Source organism: Notolepis coatsorum (assembly GCF_963971535.1).
Source record: "Notolepis coatsorum genome assembly, chromosome: 13".
Lineage (NCBI taxonomy): Eukaryota > Metazoa > Chordata > Actinopteri > Aulopiformes > Paralepididae > Notolepis > Notolepis coatsorum.
In genome coordinates, this window is record NC_140177.1 from 128,551,685 (window position 1) to 128,576,190 (window position 24,506).

A 24,506-nucleotide genomic window follows, 5' to 3' on the forward strand; every position below is an offset into this window, starting at 1 on the left:
TAAAAAATAAAAAATCTCTAACCGGTCGCAATAATATCGCTCATCGCGATATTTTCGGGGGCAATTAATCGCCCAGCAAAATGTGTTATCGTGGCAGGCCTACTCACACCCGCACGTGACATATGCGAGAATAGACTACTTTTTGATGACGACGGGGGACAGTTACAGGGTACGGGAGAGCAGAATAGGAGTAGCGGACATATCGGATCACAGTGCCATATATCTGACAGTAGATCTAGAAGGGAGACGGAGGAACACGATCTGGAGACTAAATGTAGGAATATTAAATAACAAGGGGGTGGTGAGTCAGATCAAGGAGGAGATAGCCAGGTATAAGGAAGAAAATGACAACGGGGCGGTAGATCCGAACATTCTATGGGACACACTGAAGGTGGTGATAAGGGGGAAATTGATGGAGAAGACAGCAATGCTGAAGAAGGCCAGAACGGAGACATATCACAATCTGATAGGGAAGCTGAAGAAGCTAGAGGGGAGACACCAGATATCAAAAGAACAGGAAACGCTCGGAGAAATCAAAGTAGTAAAGGCCAGGATAAATAGGGAATTATTGACGGAAATAGAAAAGAAAGCGAGGTTCATGAAACAAACGTACTATGAAGGGGGACCAAAAGCGACCAGATTGTTGGCTAGGAGAATTAGGACGCAACAGAAGTTGAACACGATACACACAATAAGGGATATAAAGACTAATGACATATTGAGAGACCCAGCTGAAATAGAGGACATTTAGAGAATACCATGAGAAACTATACACACAGCCAAAAGCAGCGGGAGAAGAGGAAATAGAAGCATATCTGGAGAAGCTAGAGTTACCATCGATAGGGAAAGAACAGAATGAAGAATTAAATAAAATAATTACGGAACGAGAACTGGAAGAGGCAATTAGTAGAGCTAAAAACAACAAGTCTCCGGGGAGCGACGGATTCCCATCGGAATTCTACAAGACATTTAGAACGGAATTAGCACCCATGTTAGGGGCGGCGTTCAGACACACGATGGAAGAGGGAAAAATGCCCCCCTCGTGGAAGGAAGCCATAATCACCACGATACCGAAGGAAGGGAAGGATAGAGAATTATGTAGTAGTTTCAGACCTGTGTCCATACTCAACGTGGATTACAAGATGTATACATCGATAATATCAAAGAGATTTGAGACGTTTATGCCAGACATTATAGATGAAGATCAAACTGGATTTATTAAAGGGAGACAGACACAGGACAACGTGAGAAAGACATTAGACATAGTAGAGGAGATACAAAAACAAGGTGGTAGCGCGGTACTGATTAGCCTAGATGCAGAAAAAGCATTCGACAGTGTGAGCTGGACATTTTTATATAAAACATTGATGAGGTTCGGACTGAACGGGAGGGCGATGAAGATGATCAAGGCGCTATATCAAGAACCGACAGCGAGGGTTAAGGTGAATGGCAGCTTGACGGATAGAATCAGATTAGAGAGGGCTACCAGACAGGGATGTTGTCTCTCACAGACGCTCTTCGCCGTTTTCATAGAACCACTGGCACAACTGATCAGACAGACCGAGGACATTAAGGGAGTAAGGATAAAGGGAACGGAATATAAACTAGGCCTATTTGCGGACGACGTGATAGTATACATGAGGCAACCAGACAAGAGCTTCCCGGCACTGATGGATCTACTGAAGGAATATGGCCACTACTCAGGATACAAACTAAACGTGACAAAGACACAGACCTTAGCATGGAACTATACCCCAACGACGGAAATTAGGGAACAGTACGGGATAAGATGGGACATGGACAAGATTAAATCCTTAGGGGTGAACATCACGAGAGGGGTGGAGAAACTGTTTGAGGCGAACTATACACAGATAAATCAGAACATCAAGAGAGACTTAGAGAGATGGACAGTAATGCCCTTGGACTTCAATTCAAGAATAGAGGTCATTAAAATGAACATACTATCAAGGTTACTGTACCTATTCCAGTCACTACCGATACAAATACCACATAATCAATTCAGGGAGTGGGACAGACTGATATCGAGGTTCATATGGGCGGGGAGAAGACCACGGGTCAGATATAAAACACTACAACTACCAAAGGAAGAGGGAGGGATGGCAGTACCCAGCCTACAAGATTATTACTATGCAGCACAACTGAGAGCAGTGACGTGCTGGTGTAACGACAGATATGAGGCAAGATGGAAAGACATTGAAAAAGAAGGGGAGGGATACAAGGTACAAGCTCTGGTGGGAGATAGGGAACTATTTAAAGAAAAAGAGGGACTATTAGATCCAATCACCAAATGCACCTTGACCATATGGAACAGAGTAATAAAAACACACAAATTGGAGAAGCAGTCAGGGGTTCTGAGATGGGTAGCACATGACAAGAGATTCAAACCAGGGAGGTTAGACCATGGATTCAGAATGTGGGAGAGGGGGGGGGGGGGGGGGCAACAGCGATATGCAAAATGATAAAGGGGGAAATGCAGACACTACAAAAATTAAAGGAGAAATTTGGACTAGAAAACAGGGACCACTTCAGATATCTACAGGTTAGAGACTACTACAACAAAGAAATAAGGGGGGCCAAAGACGAAGAACAGAATGGAATAATAAAGATGATAGTATGGGCATACGAAGGGGGGCAAGGAAGAGTAATATCAGCAATATACCGGGCTATAATGAACAGCAAGGGACACACGACCGATTACATAAGGGAGAAATGGGAGAGAGAGCTAGAGATAGAAATAACAGGGAAGGAATGGGGGAACATATGCGAGGTGCAACATTCAACAACAGGATCGAGGATATGGAAAGAGTTTGGATGGAAAAACATAATCAGATTCTTTATAACCCCAGAGCTGAAGGGAAAATATGCACCAACACAAAGAGCATGCTGGAGGATGTGTGGGAAGGAGGGGGCAAATCACACGCACATATTCTGGGGATGTCAGAAGCTGAAGGGGTATTGGGAGGAGATAGGGGAGGCAATGATCAGAATATTAGGATACGGGTTACCACAAACAGGACTGGTGCTTTACTTAGGAGACCTGACACACGAGGGAATACAAGGGGGGGACAAATATTTAATAAAGATAATGTTGATAGCGGCCAGAAAAGCAATAACGAGACTGTGGTACAAGGAAGACCCACCGACAATAGCACAATGGGTAGGAATAGTGGAAGAGATACAGGATATGGAGAGGATAACACACATGCTGAGGTTACAGGAAGAGAAATTTGGAGAAAGATGGGGAAAGTGGGAGGATTACAAGGGGAACGAAAACGACATCACAGAGGAAGAACCAAATACGCCACAAGAGGGCGAAGGGTAAAGGAGGAAAGAGGTTCAAAGAGGGTCTCTGAACCCATGTCACACACTTAATGTTTTCTAATTTTATTTTTGTTTAAGGTATGACAACTGTTTTATGTTTTTTATTTGCTTAAGTCAGTATTTTTTATTTTTCGTCTTTTGGGTATTACATTTTTTCTTTATTATTTATGTCTGTTTAATAGTGTTGTTGAGGTTATTGTATATGTCGTGTTGTTTGTCTATAAATGTTTAATAAAAAAAATTTAAGTTTAAAAAAATAAATAAAAGGGGGGGGGGGGGGGACATATGGAAACTGTTCATTTCAAGTCCATTGTGTTGGTGTATGGAGCCAACATTTAGAAAATTATGTTAATGTCCAAATATTTATGACTGACCTGACCTGACTATGTCCCACATCACAATACATCACCAAAGTGGTTGAGTACCTAAGTGTACTTAGCTTAGTGAGGATAAATGGGACGGGCGCATGTGTAGTGGATTACTGTCCTGAAGGAAGCAGCTCACCTGCCAACGGAGATACTTGTAGTCCATGTGGCCCACAAACAGGGACTTGGTGGTGAAGGCATAGGGCTGTACATCCACGTCTGCTCTGGTGACCTGGGGAGGACCGTGTTTAAAATAAAACACCTTGTTAAAAACACACCTGGTTAAAAACTATTTCAACAACCTAGACATCCAAGTCTGCTCTGGTGACCTGGGGAGAACAGGGTTAAAAACACACCTGGTTAAAAACTATTTCAACAACCTAGACATCCAAGTCTGCTCTGGTGACCTGGGGAGAACAGGGTTAAAAACACACCTGGTTAAAAACTATTTCAACAACCTAGACATCCACGTCTGTTCTGGTGACCTGGGGACAGAGGCAAAGTGTCTGAACAGGCAAGCCAGGCAACTGCTTTCAAAAGCTCATAAACACGGTTGGTGACTTGAGCATATATTTTAACTTAGCTAGCTGTTCTAGTCATTTTAAGTTATGATGAATGCAATGCTTTCTACTTTAATTAATTATATAATTTCTTATCTCTCCTAGGGTCATCATTATTAGGATGCAGAAGAGAAGTCTGAGAAGTTTTAAAGGGGAACACCCCCATTAAGAATTCATACATGTTAAATCACAAACACAAACTTATGATGTCATCAGGCATTAAGTAAGGAGCTGCTCCATAGACAAATACTTGGGAAAGATTGTAAATATGACAGAGCATCCACAGGGCAGCGTTTCCGTTAGCCGGTAATTACCGGTATTTGACCGGCAAAATCTGTTGAAGTCCGACATATTTAATCTCTCCGGTCATAATGTCCGGTGAAAATAATTCCCTCTAAGCACAATTTGATTATTTTAATTGTATTAAAATAGGCTAAAGTTAAATAGCCTATGCGATGAACGAAACAATCATTACATTTGTTTCATCGTTGCTTCTAATAATGACAACGACGTTGTCAGCGAGAGCTTAGTGCTGGGTTTGCGAGTGCATGTGCAGCTGCAGAGCCGGAGCTGCACACCAGCAGTGCCGGCACAGTGCAGTACTCCAATTCAGCCATTGGCAATTCAGCTGTTGGGTGGGGGGCGCTGCTGAGCGGTCCCCAGATAGAGCCTGAAAACAGCTGAATCTGCTGCGACATACTCTTGCAAATAAGTCGTTGGGAGGTGGAGGGAGTCATCACGCAAACCCACGATAATGTTGCCGTCTCTCTCTGCCAAATTTCTCAGTTCTTCGCTTGATATAATTAATACAAATGTCCAATATAACAGAATTCGTTAGCTCATAGAAATGTGATTATAACAGACTGCTGTTTATTAATGTCGGACGACTGCCCACAGACACCTATTTGATTTAAAGTCGGCAGCAGCACAGAGTCTCGGGACTTATTTTATTTGGAATATAATGACTGTATACGCAAAAGTAGCCTAGTTTTAAGTTAAAATATTATAAATCTACATGCCTTGAGGATGTCATTCTTTTGTTTTGTTGTCATTCTTTTGCCTATCAATTGTTTTTAACACTTTAAGTGCCGAAAACGTGTTTAGGCGTCTTTCCTAGCCATGCTAAAGTTGCCGAGGACGCCCTAACTCGTCTTTAATATCAATATTTCAAAAATATGTGATCGGAATCATATTTCCCCTCTGCAGCCTTCACACACAGTTCTGAGCTCCTCTCAATCCTCTAGCGGTTCAAGAGCGCCATCTGGTGGCTGATCGGCAGAAGCGCCAAACAGGAAGTCATGTGGATGAAGTGGTGATCACCCATATTACTTCCGGGCACTCGCTATAGTTCCCGGGACTCGAGCTCAACACAATACATAGCGATCCGTTGCCAATAACTCGATAAACAACATGATTTGGACGTATATACTATTATACAACCTGGAAATGGACCGGGTATTTCGACATCCCATAATGGAAAACTGTCTACCCCGCGCTGATCGCCCACCGGCCCGCGGAGACTGGGGTGAGTTTTAGCGTGTAGTATTACCGTGTTCGACACTAACTGCTATGATGAACATTTGACCCACATTAGATGAATGGTATAACGTTGCCCACGGAATTATAAATGATCCCCCGCCCATCCGGTCATCATCAGATGATACGTAGAAACTTCTAGAAGCACGTCCATTTGAAATTTTTCATCTGGCACCGATCGCTACCAAACTGTATTTGATCATCAATATAATGCATTTGGGGCTATAAATCACGTTCTGGAGAAAGCTGCAGAAAGAGATGAAAACATACTTATACTTTAGATCATATTTTAGTATGAATATGTGAATGAAAAAGTTTAACGCTCATACACCCTGAACAATACATATAGGACATTGAATGGGCCCTAATAATGGCAATCTAGCAATAGTATTTAAAAAGTTATAGCCCTGCAAAGAAGGGGAACTTCTCCATAGACAAATAGAGCTGGCAAGGGATGGTATATCATGAATTTAGCCTTAGGCAATCAAAGTGTTAGGCTCAATAAACTCTGACCGGAATTTCTCTCATTTGACCGGTAGACAGAAAATGTGCCCATATACTCAGGACTTTAACGTTACTCTGAAAAATCCAATAGGATATGTTGTTATGACAAGGCTGTGTACCTTGTTGATGAAGCTGGACTTGCCGACGTTGGGGTAACCACACAGCAGCAGGGTCCTGGTGTTTGGGTCGATGCTTGGCAAACGGGAAAGATGCTGACGCACTGTGAATGACACGTGAGAGAACAGGATAGAATCATTCAAATCATTGCTAAACAAACGTATTGCTGAAAATATACCCGTTGACTGCTGTTTTGATGGGTTAGGGTCTTTACTCTTGGCTACATTTGAAAAAGAAACATCACTTAAAGCCCAACATCCAGGTTAAACCCTACTGATCAATTATGGGTAGTTTACATCATTGGTATATAATTTCATTATTTATTTTTTTCCATTTGACACCGGAAATGCCACTTCGAAAGAGTTAAAAAGGTCCATGCACGAATAACCTGCACGCGCGAATCAAAAAAGCTTATCAAACGCCGACGTCACTACAGGTGCATATTAATGAGCCGAATCTAAAAGCTTATCAGACGCTAGCACGGCCGTGACGTCACTTCAGGAAACGTATGCCTTGCCCGTCCGGGTCATAGTACTAGATCAATGGTGGCCCACTCGGTGCATCACAGTTAGCCTATAGCTCCGCCGTCCCTGCTACAGTCGGGACCACTACAGCTCCGCCGTCCCTGCGGGTGGTTCTCGCGTGGGGACGGGGTGTACAGAGAGGAGAGAACCATTTTGGGTCGGCCGTTCATGCCGGCCAGCGAGAAGGATGTCGGGATATGTTGTTAGCACAATAGCTACCAAGCTAAGCTATGTTAGCTACTAACGTTATAAACACAATATGTGTACAACGACACAATGATTTACATTATTACAAATATGGTAACGTGGTTGTGGCTTTTACAAATAGTGGTTAGCTTTAGAGATGGATGGCTATAATCACGGAGCAATAGTGTTAGGTGAAACAGATACATTTTCATTTGGCTAGTAGTAGCAAGCATATATCTATGGTAGCAAGGCTCTCTGCCTGCAGTGCCTGCCACTAGCTGTGTGTGACTCTCAGCGCCCCCTGGTGAGCCCCCTGGTGCCCTGCACCTGTTGTGACGAGATCATTTCGATTTACACACGCACGTTATGAACCATTGATTAAAATATCCACGTGCGTGGTGATTGTGTTGGGCAGACAAAATGTTTGATAAAAACGCTAAAACTGGGTCAATTTCAATACTTTTTTTCCCCTCCTTCATGAAAGTCACCGTTGGCCTAGTCCACATTGTTTATTGAACAAAAATACAACGTGAAGGTTGGCCTTTAACCCTTTGATCGCCGGGGTTAAATTCATAATTTACCATCCCTCGCCAGCCCTATTTAACATGGAGAAGTTCCCCTTCTTTGCAGGGCTATAACTTTTTAAATTGTATTGCTAAATTGACATTACCATGGCCCATTCAAAGTCCTATATCTATTGTTCAGGGTGTAGCAACGTTATACTTTTTCATTCACATATTCATACTAAAATACGGTCTAAAGTATAAGTATGTTTTTATCGTTTTCTGCAGCTTTCTCCAGAACGTGATTTATAGCCCTAAATGCATTATATTGATGATTGTATACAGTTTGATAGCAATCGGCGCGAGATAAAAAATGTCAACTGCACGTACTTCTAGAAGTTACTACGTATGATCTGATGTTGACCGGATGGGCGGGGGGTCGTTTATAATTCCGTGGGCAACGTTATATCATTCATCTAGTGTGGGTGATATGATCATTAGAGCAGTTAGTATAGAAGACATTAAAAAATAACGCTGAAACTCACCGTAGCTTCCTCTCGCCGTTGGGAGATGAGCGTAGAACAGATTTTTTTCTATTATGGGATGTCGAAATATCCGATCCATTTCCAGGTTGTATAATAGTATATACGTCCAAATCATGTTGTTTATAGAGTTATTGGCAACGGATCGCTATCCATTGTGTCGAGCTAGAGTCCCGGGACCTATAGCGAGTGATCGGACCAAATTGAAATGAGCACCAGCTTCCACTTCCTGTTTCTTACCTGGGCGATCAGGCCGATCGGCCACCAGATGGCGCTCTTGAACCGTTAGAGTTGACAGGGGCTCACCAGTACATATAATGTCTCCGGGGGAGAAATATGATTTCGATCACAGATTTTTGAAATATTGATATCAAAGACGCTGTCCAGCGTCATCGGCAGAATGAGCATGGCGGGGAATGACGTGTTTCAGCGTCAACGGCGATTAAAGGGTTAATATGGACTGTATTGATCAATTTGTGACTTGAAATAAATAAAATAAATCTTCTAGGCCTTATAAATAAAGATTATTGGCCTTACTTCCACGCACTGCCAGTTAATCTCGACATCTCTAGGTCCCATGTATGACAACCCCCAGGCAAATTACAGGATGTCATCCAAATAAAACAGTGTCCCATTTCCTGAGTCACTGCAATATTATCAATGCATTTTTCTTCCGGCTTGGCTGGTCGTTCATACTAATACAATTGGCAGTATTAGGGGGTGGGAAAGCCGGTGGGTGGGGATCGGACGTTGTGGACAGCGACTCCTACAGGTCGGTTGGTGGGCCTGTACAGCAGAATCAGGAAGTATCGGGGGCAGCGTGAGCCTCCCACGCGTTACTCTTCGCCACAGAGATCACGCTGTGCAGGTGAAAAGATGCGCCGGCTGCCTCCTCGTGTACCGGAGGGGACACGTGATGCAAGGCTTCGTCCACATTGCAGCCGACCAGTGGGAGGCATGGTCTAGCGACGTTCGAGACAGGGGAGGGAAGATTTGGAAAATACGAAATTGGGATGGGAGAAAAATAGAAAATGGGGAGAAAAAGTAGATCAAAAATAAATTGAATGCATTTAATTAACTTTTGTGATTGATTTGAAATGTTTAATGTCACTGTGTTTTGTTTACCTCTAGGGGAGAATCAATACAGCAATATATTGCGATATTTTGCGTGCCGATAATATATTGATATTGGTGCCAAGATTTGAAATCTTATTAGATCAAATATTTTATTGCAGCTGTTGATGTTTTCCATTGGAGACATAATTTGCAGTTGGAAACCGGTAATAACTCGCAATATTACAAAATTGTGACTCTAGTATGGTGATAATATTGTACAGTGGGTCTCTGGTGATAATATTGTACCGGCGTGGGTCTCTGGTGATTCCAACCCCTAGTTACTTCCTGTGGTACCTCAGTTTAAACATCCTTCTTTTGGCCCTTTGCTCGACTAACAGGTCAGGAGATAAGTTCATTTTGGACTGATGACAGAGCTACAGGAAAGGCCACAAGGTCATCAAAATCAATACGTTTCTTCCTCTAGTGCAGGGGTGGCCAACGAGTCAGAGACTAAGAGCCACAAAAATTACTGTGGTACCACAAAGAGCCACACCATATACCAGCGTTTCTCAACTTTTTTTTTCAGTCACGGCACCCTTCATGTGTTTATAGGTGTCTCACCCTCTGAAGTTGCTAATGTCTTTTTTATTTGGGCCTCACAGGGTTAAAAGTACCCTGTGAGACCCACGGTTGCAAAATTACAAAATCACTTTTAGCCATTTAAAAAAAGAATGTTTATTTAAAAAATGTTAAAGGGGAACTATTTTACTATTTCTTTCACTATTTGGGCACTTTTACACAATTCCTGTGAGTCTATGGAACACCTAGGTTTATAAAAAAAAAAAAAAAAAAAATGCATTGTTTTGTATTTTTAATCAAGTACTCAAAAACCGCATTTTTCTACCTCAAGATCTTAAGCCGTTTTGAGGCTGGGCTCCAACCACTGTGTGGCCTGGTGCCAACTGCCACATCAACTGCCACATTATTATGCAGCTGAGAAATCTCTGACATCACAGATATGCACATTTTCAGATGACTCAGTTCAGTGAGGGTGAATATTGAAGGAGAATTGGAAGAATGCGCCAATATGAGAATCCTATTAATATAAGTCCACATAGCTAAAAAACGATGGTAAACACTGAAAAAGGCCATTTATAAGATAGTTCCCCTTTAAGCACATGTATAGTCAATTGGTCCTGTTGTTCAGCCTCACAATGCTATTTGATAGTAAATGTGTTTATATGTCCCACCCTCTGGCCTCTGTAATGTCTTTTTAATTTGGGCCTCACAGGGTTAACCTCTTAAGCCCGAGATATACAGTAAAAGTGTATATTTTCAGCATTACGTTTGTTTACCAATTATTTTAACTGTTATTAGTGAAATATACGATTATAGAAATCTCAGGGCATTGAGTCGGAAACCGGCGCATATTGACAGGAGGAAGTGGCACATCCAGTCTTTTGAAGGAAGAGACTCAGGGCTTTCAAAAACTACCCTACCCAGCTCACACCAGCCCCTGTCAATCATCTGACTTCTGGATTTACTTTTTTATTTCTCTTATTTTTTGGGATTATCTCCCACAAACCTGAACGTTATTGCCATAAAACAGAACGCAGTTAGTTTCTCTACCTTTCTGTGAACGTCTTGCAAAAAACGGTGTTGCAATATGATGAAAAATGGTGGAAAAATTTACATTATAAAAAATATGGCAGAATTCAGTACTGTATCTACAAAACCTTCTGTTTAATCATCTTCCCTTTATTCATTTGCTTAGATTTTTCAGGTCTGGTCAATTTTAGCATGGTGTTATTCACAGTCAAAGATAAACATTTTTTTAAATAGAATTGATATTCTCCTTTGGTTCATTACAATTTACTCAAGCCCAGTAACAGACACTATTTCTGACACTGATCCATATATGTCCCTAGATTCAGATACCAAGAACATGCAAATGGACAATTAAAAAAAAAAAAATTATTATTCTACGTCATTGTGGAATGAGTGACATAAAAAAAAAGTTAAAAAAAATATTACATTTATTTTTTTATGGATTGAAGAGCCGCACATTGACGGGCAAAGAGCTGCATGCGGCTCGTGAGCCGCGGGTTGGCCACCCCTGCTCTAGGGCAGTGATTCCCAACCTGGGGTCCGCGGACCCCCTGGGGGTCCGCCAGGGGGCGCAGGGGGTCCGCCAGACCACAGATGATTTGAGGTCTTTTTTTTTTTTTTTTTTTTCAGAGAAATATTTAATTAGCATATTTTTATCATCAGAAGCATGAATAGTCTCTCCACTACAATAAAAAATAAAGATAAATAAATAAACATCTAGACATGATTTTTGAACGTTAACAGTAGGCTACCGGGTAGCCGCTAAAACGCGAATCAGTTGACTATCATCACAACTGCTATCACTTTCTGTAGCTAGCCTAGCACGCTAGTTAACTTTCTCGGCTCGTCTGCAGTCAGCCGCCAGAGGCGAAAATGTGTGACAAACGAAAAGGAGATGACGGCAGCTCATCTGCAAAAAAAGTTAGGACCTACAGCAATCGCGAAAATTACATCACCATGGGCTTCACTGAGGGACCAGACAAACGACCTGAGTGTGTGATTTGTGGAGAAAAGTTGGCAAACTCGAGCCTGAAGCCCAGCAAGCTGAAGAGACATCAGGTGTCTAAGCACCCAGAAACCGTTGGGAAGGATCCGGACTTTTTTCGGAGGAAAGAACAGTCTCTCAAGGCGAACAAGCCTGTTGATGTTAGAGTAGCGTGGAGCAGGGGTGGCAGTGATTTACAGAAGGCTACCGAAGCCTCCTTTGAGTGTTCGCTTTTAATTGCAAAAGCAAAGAAACCGCACAATATTGGCGAGCAGCTCATCAAACCAGCCTGCATCAAAATGGTTTAGAAACTGTGCGGCCCACAGGTGGCGGATAAACTAAAATCAGTACCACTCTCGAACAATGTAGTGAAAGACCGAATTGATAAGATGTCAAGTGATTGCGAGCAGCAGCTGTCAGAAAAGCTTAGAAAGGGTCCATTTGCCATACAACTTGATGAAACTACAACTGTCGCAGACGAGGCTGTGCTCATCGTTTATGTGCAATATATCGAAAATGAGGATCTGAAGCAGGACATTCTCATGTCAGTCAACCTTACTACCACCACTCGAGGTGAGGATATTTTTACTGCAGTGGATTCTTACTTCATTCAACATAAATGCAAACCGTTCACCATTAGGGCCTGATTTGAGAGGATGAATACAGGATTTGAATATTGGCCAAAATTTTGAAATACATATGGTGCAAGATTAGATTTGTTGATTGAAGGCACAAGTCAAAGAAGCATAGTGGGTCTAATTATGATGCATATGCCTGTGTATAAGCAGTTTGTTATTAAAATGACAAAAAAAAGTATTAAACCCAGCTAGGACAGATTCTCTCTGCTACTGATTGGAATTTCCTGTCTCATATTTAGTTTAATTTGTTGCATTGATTTGTTCCATAAATGCAAACCGTTCACCATTAGGGCCTGATTTGAGAGGATGAATACAGCATTTGAATATTCGCCAAGCATTTTGAAATGCATATGGTGCAAGATGAGATTTGTTGATTGAAGGCACAAGTCAAAGAAGCATAGTGGGTCTAATTGTGATGCATATGCCTGTGTATAAGCAGTTTGTTATTAAAAAAAAAAGTATTTTATGGTATCTTATTAGGAGGGGGTCCGCGAATTTCATCAGAGATGTTTGGGGGTCCCTGGGGGGAAAAAGGTTGGGAACCACTGCTCTAGGGGGTCATGAATGTTCTCAGCTAATTGTAAGGTAATCTGCCCATAATAGTGCAGAGGAAAGGTCATGGGGTCACCAAATCAAGAGATTCCTTCCCCAGCACATAATATTCAACGTCAGTTGAGGTTGGACTCGCAGGACCTCTAGTTTGTGGGAACATGTTTACAAAAGCAGCTGTGTCGTTACCTTGTTCCAGGTATTCCAAGCTCTGCTTCTGTCGTTTCACGATGGTGCACATGCGACCAAGGGCTGCTCTCTTCAGTTGTTTACACCGGTACAGAGAATCTCCATATTTCATGAGGCGAACGTAGTCTTTAGCAACACTGGGGAGGAGATAATGAATGATCTTTATTTGTTATTATACTTTTCAGGTACAACATAATGTTGCATGATTTGTCTCAATAAAAACAAGCACATTCTTTTTTTTAAACAGTACCTGAGAAACGGTACCAAGGAAGCAGTAGCAGCTAAAGAAAATAGCTGTTCAAGAAATAAGAGCAGTACAAATAAATAAAAGGGGCATAAGACCAAGGCGCTCCCATAAGCTGGGGCTCTGAGTCACAAACTTGCATATGTGCACAGACATAGATAGACACATTTACACAGTAAACAGGTAGCAAGGTGTGATATAAAAATAAAAAGTGCAAATATGCAATATATACCATCACCATAGGTACAGTCTGAGTGTTGAGAAGGTGTGTGTACATAGTCCTTGTGTGTGTGTGTGTGTGTGTGTGTGTGTGTGTGTGTGTGTGTGTGTGTGTGTGTGTGTGTATGTGTGTGTCTCAGTAAGTGTTTTAGTGTGTATGACAACCCTGGAGTCTTTGGTGTGGTGTTGCGTGTTCTCACTTGTTGACAAAGTTCAACCTATAGATGACCATGGATACAATTAGTGAGTTTTCAATAAACGTACTTGTCAATCAAATTCTTGGCGATGTTGATCTGACCCAGAGCCAGCTTGTAATGGTCTTTGTCGTACAACACGTTCATCAAATCAGCGTAGAATGGATGGATATCCTAAGGACAACAACACAGACCAAATATATCATATGACAACATGGCATATCACATGTTTACAGGAACGTTTTGGAGTGTATTTCGTGACTGTAGGGCACTGTAGGGAACGTCAGGCTCTAACTCCGCCCCACTTCCAGTGATGAAGCTAAGCTACGCTAACGGAGCGACTGTTCCCTAAGGCTAATGCATGCACAGAGACAAAAAAGGTATGTATCTTCTTGTCTAACCCCAGGGAAGATGTTAAATAAGCTAATTTCCCAAAATGTTGGAGTTTTCCTTTAAGCAAGGCACTTAGCAGCCCAATTGCACCAGTGGAGCTGCTCAGTGGCCAACTACAGGACCAGACTGGTTGTACTGGGCGTGCCTGGATCCAGCCACCTGAATCTTATTGAATTATTATAGAAATAAGATGAAAAAATGTATCCAATAACAACAATAGATATATATACAACTAGGATTCAGTCATACAAGAAAAGACAGATGTCGCACAAAGTGACCTGAGGATTGAAAGCATAGTTATGAGCAATAAGAAGAGAATGGTAACTTACATCTAGCTTGGGGAAGTCAGTGAGGATCTGAGTGAGCCGGTCATGATAGTTCTGCTGTGTGAACTTGACTTTGCGCATGTAAAAGTGGCGGATGCGGTGGATCTGATAATGCTTGTGTACGACCGTGGGAGTCTTCCTTTGTGTTTTGGAGAGAGTGATGTCGATGAAGTCCTGTAGGAGAGGGGAAAGGTGAACGTGTACAATCAATAATTGTATACAGAAAGCAATTTGCTGTAACTTAAAAACACAAATTCAATAAAATAGCAAACACAATGGTAACTTTCAAATAAGTTAAGTTCCAAATAAGTTATTTATTTAAGTACAGTGTATAAGGTTGCACATTAGTTTAACGTTGAACATGAAAACACATGCAAGCACACACACACACACACATCACTTATTATTAGCCAACTGTAGTGTTGCATCCCTAGTAGATAGGTATGCATTGAGTATAGTTCAGATAAGATATTTCTTTGTTGATCCCCTTGGGGAAATCAAGAGTTCGTACAGTATTATCAGAGTCTATCTGTATGTCATGTGTGTCATATATGTTATGAATTTAAAATGGGGGACCCTGATGTAAACAAGACGAAAGTCTTTCTCTGGTCTGCATCCCCTTAACAATTGTATGTATTGAGCTGTACTGTACTGTACCCATTCTGCAATCTGTTAATAAAGTTTTCAATCAATCAATCAAAGCCTATAATATAGACAACAGAGTTCAGAGTTCGTACAGTAAAGCCAAAGGTAACAGAACCGGGATCATCCCCATGTTCCCCGGGTCCCATGTTCCCCGGGTTCTATGTTCCCCGCGTTGATTGATTAATAGATTGAAAATTTTATACATTTTTATTATTTTATTAATTATTAATGTCCGCCTTGTTTCGAACGGTTAAGCTTAGGCCCTCGTTCGAACTGGTTAAGGTTAGAGTTTGGAATCAGGGCTGGTGGTCTAACATTTTCAATCTATCAATCAATCAAAGCGGGGAACATAGAACCCGGGGAACATATGACCCGGGGAACATAGACATGCTCCCACAGAACCTAGATTATAGGCAACCAAACTCAAATGTTTTGTCGAAACTGCTATTTAGACTCTTGACGTGTCCACTTGCTCTCAGTCCCTTTAATACACGGCAGCTATATAACACGTGTCTTCCTTCCCAGCAGCGCACAGACCTTCCAGTCGGATTCACACCATGTTCGTTTGTTAGAGTTGTTGTTCGAGGCCAAATTAAACAATTAAAAAACGCGACGTTGACTACAAGAGTTCAGGGTGTCTGTATATTAAATCAAACATACCTTTGAGGTGGGAACCACCATAATCTTCTTGAAATTATAAAGTGCCATTTTCGCAGGACACGTTGGGTCCGCGGACGACTATAGGAAAAGAACGAGTCGTTGTTACCGGAAGAGAGCCTGAGAAACTCGGAGGCATTTTCACCACACCCCCCCCTGGTGTTCATACTGGGTAATAGCATAAATACAATATTTATGGGCGTTAAAATGCTTTTGTAACTATCACTAATAATAATAGTAATAATAATACATAATATAATTTTTACAATAAAAAAAAAGTAAAGTGCAATATACAAACTGGAATATACAAATGAGTCCAAGATCAACTCATGCCTGGGAGAGAGAATGTCCCAGGCAGAGAGCCACCAGCGGCCACCTGCAGACAATGCACTCAGCCCTGAACATGTTGGTTCAAATCAATAATGTCCTAATGTGGCAATTAGCGTCATTATTACAAATGTTGTCTGTTTAGGTTTGTTCTGTCTTAGTATTCTTATTCTGTGTTTTGGTATTTAGCCTGTGTGTGTTCTTTGATGGTTGTATTGTATTTTGTATTGTATCAGTTCTAGTGTGTCTTCCCCCAGCTGTTGATCGTTGGTAATCATTGTTAATTAGGTTGAGTATAATATAATATTATTAGGTTGAGTATAATATAATATTATTAGGTTGTCCTGTTCCCACTTCCTGTTGTGGCGTCATACCTCCGTGTTACCCGTTCGTTTGTACCTTGCTGTCGTCTGCCTTGCCCTGCTGTTGTACTTTTTAGAGTCAGTAGTAAGTGATATTGTATACTGTTTTTGTCATCTTTGTTTTCGTATCACAGTCCGTGTTTGTAGTTAGCGCCGCTGTGCCTTTTGTTTTGTATTGTTTATATTCCTGCCTTGCTCCTGCCTTGAGTTCTATATTAAAGAACACTGTTGAGAAGAGCAACCACCGTCTCCTTTATACTGTCTAACCGCATATTGGGTCCTTCTTCATGCCGAATCGTAACATGTACAGTATTATTATGTACAGTGATACAGGTATAAATATACACTATGGTAGTAAGCTGTTCTGGCCAGTGGTATAACTAGAGTAGATAAGGGATATATATACAGTGTGGGGGAACCTGGCCTAGGAAGCATACTAAGGAAGCATACTAGGACCGCTACTGTTCCTAATTTATGCAAATGACATGTCGTCAGCTTGTGACTGCAACTTGTTCCTGTTTGCGGACGACTCAGCCCTGCTGGTCTCTGACAAGAACAAGTTACAGGTTGAAAAAACCCTCAGCTCGGAACTAGGCAGAATCTGCATATGGCTCGCTGATAACAAACTATCATTACACATGGGCAAAACAGAGTCCATTCTCTTCGGTTCAAATAACAAACTCAGCAAGACCGACGGCTTCTCAGTTACAGTGGGTGACAATATTGTCACAAGGAAAGATGAAATTACCTACCTGGGTTCCATCCTAGAGGCTAATCTCTCCTGTGACAAAATGGCATCCAATGTAATAAAAAAAGTCAACCAACGAACTCGATTCTTGTACCGGATCTCCTCTCTGGTAAACAAGAATACCCTGAAGACTCTGGCAGGAGCACTCATTCAGGGGTACTACGACTATGCTTGCACCTCATGGTACCAAAGCACCTCAAAGGCGCTAAAAACAAAATTACAAACATCTCAAAACAAACTGGTCAGACTACTGCTTGACCTTACTCCTAGAACCCACCTCACCCCTGCCCACTTTGACAACCTAGGATGGCTTAGAGTAGACGACAGAGTACAGCAACTTGCAATGGGCCTGGTCTACAAGATACACTACACGACCAAGGTACCCATGTACATGTCAAAATACTTCCCAAAGGTCAGTGAATACCACGATCACAACACCAGAGGGAGCTCCACAAATCATGTTAAACCCAGATTCGGCTCAAATAAGGGACTAAACACGTTTCGCAATTATGCCACATCAATGTGGAACGCCCTACCCAAAGCTGTAAAGGAATGTGGATCACTACCCACTTTCAAAACCTCTCTCAAGGGACACCTACGGGAGACTGCAATTCAACACTGGCCCCTGTAAATATCCTAACCCAACCCCCTCCAATGTACAGTCATTTACCTAGTATGGTTTTGTCAATAGTCCAATGTACAATTTTGTTTGTTTGTACAGTGTCTCCCCCCCCCCCCCCCCTCAATGTACAGTTTTGCTTGTTTATACAGTGTGTGTCCCCCCCCCCCCAACCACCTCCAATGTAGATTACCCAGTATGGTTGTCAATATCCCAGTGTACCCAACCCCCCCCCCCACCCAACCTCCTCCAATGTACAGTTTCTACGTCAAATGTATATACTCCCTTTTCCTGACTCCTTCTGTATCACAAACAGTACTGTATTTGCAAATCTGGTATGTCATAAATGTATAGATGTAGCAGTACTGACTATCTGTATGTCATGTATGTCATATATGTCCTGATGAATTGAAAATGGGGGACCCTGATGTAAACAAGACGAAAGTCTTTCTCTGGTCTGCATCCCCTTAACAATTGTGTGTATTGAGCTGTACTGTAATGTACCCATTCTGCAATCTGTTAATAAAGTTTTCAATCAATCAATCAATCAATGAAGAGTGGCAAAGTTAGGAATGAACTGTCGGTTGTTTTTTTTGTTTGTGGTTGGGGCCAGGTAGAGTTGAGTTATGTTGAGTTTATTTTATCTCGAACAATCAACAATATAAAAAACACAATAAAAGGATAAAAAAAAAAATGAAATCTTACATTCTTCATTAAATGATAAACAAATGAGTTCGAGAAGGAGCAGAAGGAAGCAAATGCTTATCTAGTCCTGCCCCTTCCTCACAATATCTTACAAACCTAAAATAACAAACAAAATAAACATAAATAAAAAATAATATATAAAATAAAAATGTTAGGCCAGGTAGCGATGGTATCCACCTTTCTTGCCTGAGGTTTGAATGAATGAATGAGAACTTTATTTAACAGATTGCAGAATGGGTACAATACAGTACGGCTCAATACACACAATTGTTAAGGGGATGCAGACCAGAGAAAGACGTTTGTCTTGTTTACATCCAGGTCCCCCATGTTCAATTCATAGTGACATTTATGACATACACAACATACATGACATCATGAAATTTATGGCATAGGGACATACATGACATACATAGTACTGTTACATTTGTGACATATACAATATGCAAATATACAGTACTGTTACCCATAGATCCTAACAGAGAATATATACATATGATGGGGAGGAGACTGTACCTTAGGAGGGGGTGGGTGGGTGGGAGAGAAATATACATACTGTGATGTTCCCTCGCTTCTTCAAATGCCAACTGACACTTGGCAGCCATTGGCCTTCAGGCCCGCCTCCCCGAGGGCTCCCAGTACACTATCCAACCGGGTCAACAGGCCCAGAGGGCTCCCAGTACACTATCCAACCGGGTCAACAGGCCCAGAGGGCTCCCAGTACACTATCCAACCGGGTCAGGTGGTCTCCGTGGTCCTTCCAGTTGCTGCTGTGGATCACCACATCATCCAGGTAGGCCGCTGCATAGTGAAATTTCGTTCAGTTAACGAAAATCATTACAAAATCTTATGGAGGTATCCGGCCTGGGGACAAGCACAATGGGGCTCCCCCCCCACTCCAACATTTGTCTCACCTCCATCTTGACGGCTTCCCGTCGAGCTTCGGTAATACGGTATGGCCGTAGCCTCACCTTCTTGCCTGGCTCCGTCACAATGTCATGGGCGATAACTGACATCCGCCCTGGCAGGTCAGAGAACACTGTAGCCTAGCCGAGTAACTGTTACATCTTTATTCTGGTGGGAGGAGAGATGATGATCTCCTCTTTTTACCTCCGGCTCAGCAAGGACCTCCGCCTGGGCAGAAAGGGCATGAATCGAAGGACCCTGGGGCCTGGGGTTCAAACCACTGCTTCAATAAGTTGACATGGTAATTCTGCTGGGTCTTTCTTCTGCCTGGCTGTCGGACCTTTCAAGTTTCAAGTTTGTTCAAGTTTGTTTATTATTTGTCAGAACAAAATACAGAATACTTTATAATGAAATGCGTGTTTCTGTATGAGCCCCTGAGAGTGTGCTACATACAGTAAAAAATAAAGTAAGTAAAAAGTAGGTAAAGTCAATATACATCAATATACATATATACAATATACAATACAGAGTCAAATGAGTAACAGTGAGGTAGAATGCAGAGGTACAAAACTTGGGGTAGGGTGCAAATGAGGTATGAATGTGGTGCAAATCTCTTTAATAATAGATAAATATAAAGTGTGTTAAAGTGAGTGGTAAGGTGAGTGTTTGTTTAAAGTGAGTGTGTGCAGTGTATGTAGATGATGGGTTGTTACATAGTATCATTGTCATTGAGCATCCTGATGGCCTGGGGATAGACGCTCCTTTTAGTTGACAGGGCCGATGCGCTCGACCACCTCATAGGGTCCGTGCCACTTAGCCAAAAAATGTCACTCGTTGGTAGGTATTAACACCATTACCTTGTCTCCTTGTTGGAACTCTCTGCCCTGGGCACCTCGGTTGTACACTCTGGACTGGGCCAGCTGGGCCTGCTGCATGTGTTCTCGAACCAGGGGCCAGACCTGGGACCGGTTGCATCTTTTCCACATGTTCGATGACAAAGTGGTGGGGGGATGGTTGCTGCTCCCAGGTCTCCTTAGCCAGATCCAGTAACCCTTGTAGCCTCCGACCATACAGCAGCTCGAAAGGTGAGAACCCTGTCGAGCTCTGAGGAACCTCTCGAACGGCAAGGAGTACATACGGTAACAACTGGTCCCAATGTTTCCCATCCACATCGATGACCTTGCGCAACATCTGCTTCAGGGTACAGTTGAACCTTTCTACGAGGCAATCCGTCTGGGGCTGGTAGACGGAGGTCCTCAACTGTTTTACCTTCAGATGCTTAGACATCTCTTTAATTTAAACGGACATGATGGACAGACCTCAAATGAGCTTATAAATGTATAACTGTTGATTGATATACTGTCCCTGATCAAATAAACTGAGTAAACTAAACCAAACTAAATGGATCCGTTATCAGCTCTATTCTATTTTCAATCTTTCAAAATGTTCTTATGTACCCCAGTTGCTATTGCATGTACATATTTGTGTTTTATTACACGTATATGTACATGCTTACCAACTGTTTCGCCTGTTTTATAGCAACACTACTATCACCGACATCTAAGAAGGGAGATCCCCCTCCTTGAACGGCCCTTCTAAGGTTTCTCCCCTCCACATTGCCTGTGGTGTGGTGCTTTTTTCCTATTGCTAGGTTTTTTGTGAGTTTTTCCTTACCTTCGTGTGGGGTATGTCTGGGAGTGTTAGATTCATTTATTTTACATTTTATTTTGGATTTCATGGTGTTTTTTGTTTTGTTCTTGATTTATTGTGATGTTTCTGTTACAGTTGGGGTAGGTGTGTTGGACCCATGCGCAGTGTAGAACAGAGGAGGCGGAATGCAATGGTTGATCTTCACAATATAACAATGTCTTTATTGTGAATAGCGGATCACTTAGTAGCATTAAGCAAACAAAAAGGGTGAGACACACACAGTCTCCACAAAACCCTATATAACGTAGAAAAGAAAAGACGAGACAACTCAGTGTCCGCAAAACACTATACGTAAAACAAAACACTTAAACAGGGAAAAACAAATGGGAGAAAGCCAGTCTCCAAAACGGGATGAGCTAAGGATAACGCGGCACTTGATGAGGCTGCAGAGACGCACACATCAAAGTACATACACTCAAAGATAATTACGCATACAACAATGCAAAACACGATAACGATAACCGCGGTTGTTGTGTACGGACGTACCACGCTGTTACGTGGTTACGTCATAGGAGCTGACGCTGTGCGTTCACTCCAGAGAATGCAGGCTGAGAGTAAGTCGAGTGCGGGAGCACTAGAACAGATAATGCAAATAAAGACTATTGTTTAAATACTGAGTCGTTCTTAAATGAAGTGATACTAAATATCTAACAGCGGTAAGAAATGTATCCTCCAAGACAGGTGCGATAAGTGCTTCTTCTGGCAAGTGTACTCACGGTAACGATCAGTGAACGACTGACCATGTGAACAGCAAACAAGGAGGACAGTTCAGTCCTTACTGTTCCACGATGCTCTGACGAATACAATATCTTCAGGGGTTTACTCATGACCCGGAGGTTGGCTCGCTGTTCCTCCAGGGGTGAGGGGGAGCTCCTTCATCAGGATGCCGTCCTGAGTCTCTCCCTTGTCCTTCTTCTTCTTCTTTTGGTTTTTATTGGCAGTTGGCACAACCTTCTTGGTGCATTACCGCCACCTTCTCTAGCTTGATGTGGTCTTTCTTAACGTTGCATTACCACCATCTTCTGGTACCCTTTACCTCCTACAATGTCCATTCTGCGTTCACCATCATGGAGTGCAGCTAATGCTGCTTCCTCCTGACTGACTGTGAGACACGCTCGCCTCCTGTGGCCTGACTCTGGACTTCTTGATTACTCACAATCCCCTTAATCAACTCGCTTACTACTTCCTCCCATGTCAGACCCTTCATACCCATGTGAACTTGATCCTTTCAGTTTTACTCTTAACCATAGCTGTTGCATTAATCACTCCTGCCACAAAGGCCACCACATTCATCTTCTCCTCCCACACCCTCTCTTTATCCTCCTGTACTACATTTACTGACAATTGCCCTTTTTTAAACCCCTGTTCCTTATCTTGCTTTCTCTGCCCTGCCATCCTAGCTGCCTCTGCATATGAGATTTTGCCTTTCATTCTCACCTGTTGAACCACTACCTCTCTTTTCATCACCTCACAACCCCAATACGCAACATTATGCTCCTTTCCACAATTACAGCACTTTGGCTCCACTCCCTCTCCACATTTCCCATAATCATGCTCACCTCTACTGGGTATGCACATACACATATGGGGGTATGTGTGTGTCTGTATGGGGGTGTTGATGTACCTGCGGGATCCCAAGAGGAGGACACGCCCCGGGATTGTCTGGAGGAGGACCTAAAGCAGGGGTCAGCAACCTTTTTGACATGGAGTGCCTGTTTGAAATATAGTTGTAACTAGTGTGCCTCAACAATATTCCATGCATCGTAATCTTTTTTTCTCATAATCAGGTATTTTTAATGATAATTTTTACATTATTACATCATTATTGTTATTGTTATTGTTATTAACAATATTATTATGGTTCTGGTATGAGCGTGGTGAAACTTCTCTTTGCACGCGTCCTCCTTGTCTCCATGTGCCTGTTGTGTGATCCAGGATACGGACTGTATCGCCTGGCTTGAGGCTTGGTAAGTGTTTTGCCTTCTTGTCATGTTGCAATTTGTGTTTCTCTTTTTGTTCTTGTTTCCTTGAGCTGATTTTGTGCGCTCCTTCTGGTGTCAACAGGTTCTCATGGATAGGAAGGTTAGTGCGTAAGCGCCTTCCCATCAGCATCTGGGCTGGGGACAAACCATTTTCCAATGGGCCACTCCTGTATATCATCAGACTCCTCTGGAACTCCTCCTGTCCATCTTGAGCCTTCTTCATGAGGGCCTTGACGATCTTGACTGAACTCTCTGCGAGCCCATTGGATCTTGGGTAGTTCGGGCTTGAGGTGGCGTGGTGAAAACCCCAGTCCTCTGCAAACGAAGCAAACTCGCTGCTGGAAAACTGTGGCCCATTATCTGAAAACAGCTCACAGGGAACTCCATGTCTCGCGAAGACTGTTTTCAGGTAGGCTATGACTGTTTTGCTGGATGTTGACTGCAGTGTTACAACTTCCGGGTAGTTGGAGTAGTAATCTGTGACTACAATGTTGCTTTTACCGTTACAGTCAAACAAATCGACTCCGACCTTCTGGTACGGGCGATCAGGTACAGGGTGGGGCATGAGCGGCTCTGCTTGTTGTTTAGACCTGTAGGTGAGACATATTTCACATGCAGCTGTGGTGTGGCTGATGTCTTGGTTGAGTCCTCACCAAAATGTCCCTCATGCACTTTCTGCAGCATTTCCTTGCGCATGGATGCCGGGATGACAAACTTGCTTCCTTTGAAAACAATTTCATTAGCAACTGAGAGCTCTGATCTGCATGCCCAGTAATCTTGGATCTGACCCGGGCATTCACGCTTTTGCTCAGGCCACCCTTTCAGTATGGTCTTCTTGAGCTCTTTCATTGTGTCATCTAGTTCAGTTGCTTTCCTGATCTTCTCTGTTCGCTCAGCAGACACAGGAAGTGATGTGACAATCATGTCAACATAGGCTTGTATTTCTATGCTTTTCTGTTCATTTGGACTTTCCATTTTGTTGACTGCGCGTGAGAGCGTGTCAGCAGTAAACATGAATTTTCCTGGTGTATAGACCATGTTCACATCATATTTCTGCAGTCTGATTGACAGTCGCTGAATCCTCAGAGGACAATCATTGAGGGGCTTGGCCATTATTGATACTAGGGGCTTGTGGTCTGTTTCCACTTCAAAAGCCTTTCCGTATATGTACTGATGGAAACGTTCACATGCATATGTGCTGGCTAAAAGTTCCTTTTCTATTTGTGCATATCTAACTTCAGCACATGTCAATGCATGAGATGCGTAGG

General features: G+C 42.5%; 1 protein-coding gene across 1 annotated transcript in view; it reads right to left on the reverse strand.

Moving 5' to 3' along the window:
• Positions 1 to 15,977, reverse strand: part of gtpbp4 (GTP binding protein 4) — a 68,796-nt gene extending 52,819 nt beyond the window's left edge. Inside the window, exons 1-6 of the mRNA XM_084326787.1 lie at positions 15,886 to 15,977; positions 14,584 to 14,754; positions 13,932 to 14,035; positions 13,205 to 13,341; positions 6,427 to 6,527; positions 3,847 to 3,939 (exon numbers count right to left, since the gene is read on the reverse strand). Of these exons, the coding sequence (XP_084182913.1) occupies positions 3,847 to 3,939; positions 6,427 to 6,527; positions 13,205 to 13,341; positions 13,932 to 14,035; positions 14,584 to 14,754; positions 15,886 to 15,933 (654 nt within the window). The 5' untranslated portion in view covers positions 15,934 to 15,977. The remainder of the gene's footprint in view (positions 1 to 3,846; positions 3,940 to 6,426; positions 6,528 to 13,204; positions 13,342 to 13,931; positions 14,036 to 14,583; positions 14,755 to 15,885) is intronic.
• Positions 15,978 to 24,506: the final 8,529 nt, after the last annotated feature.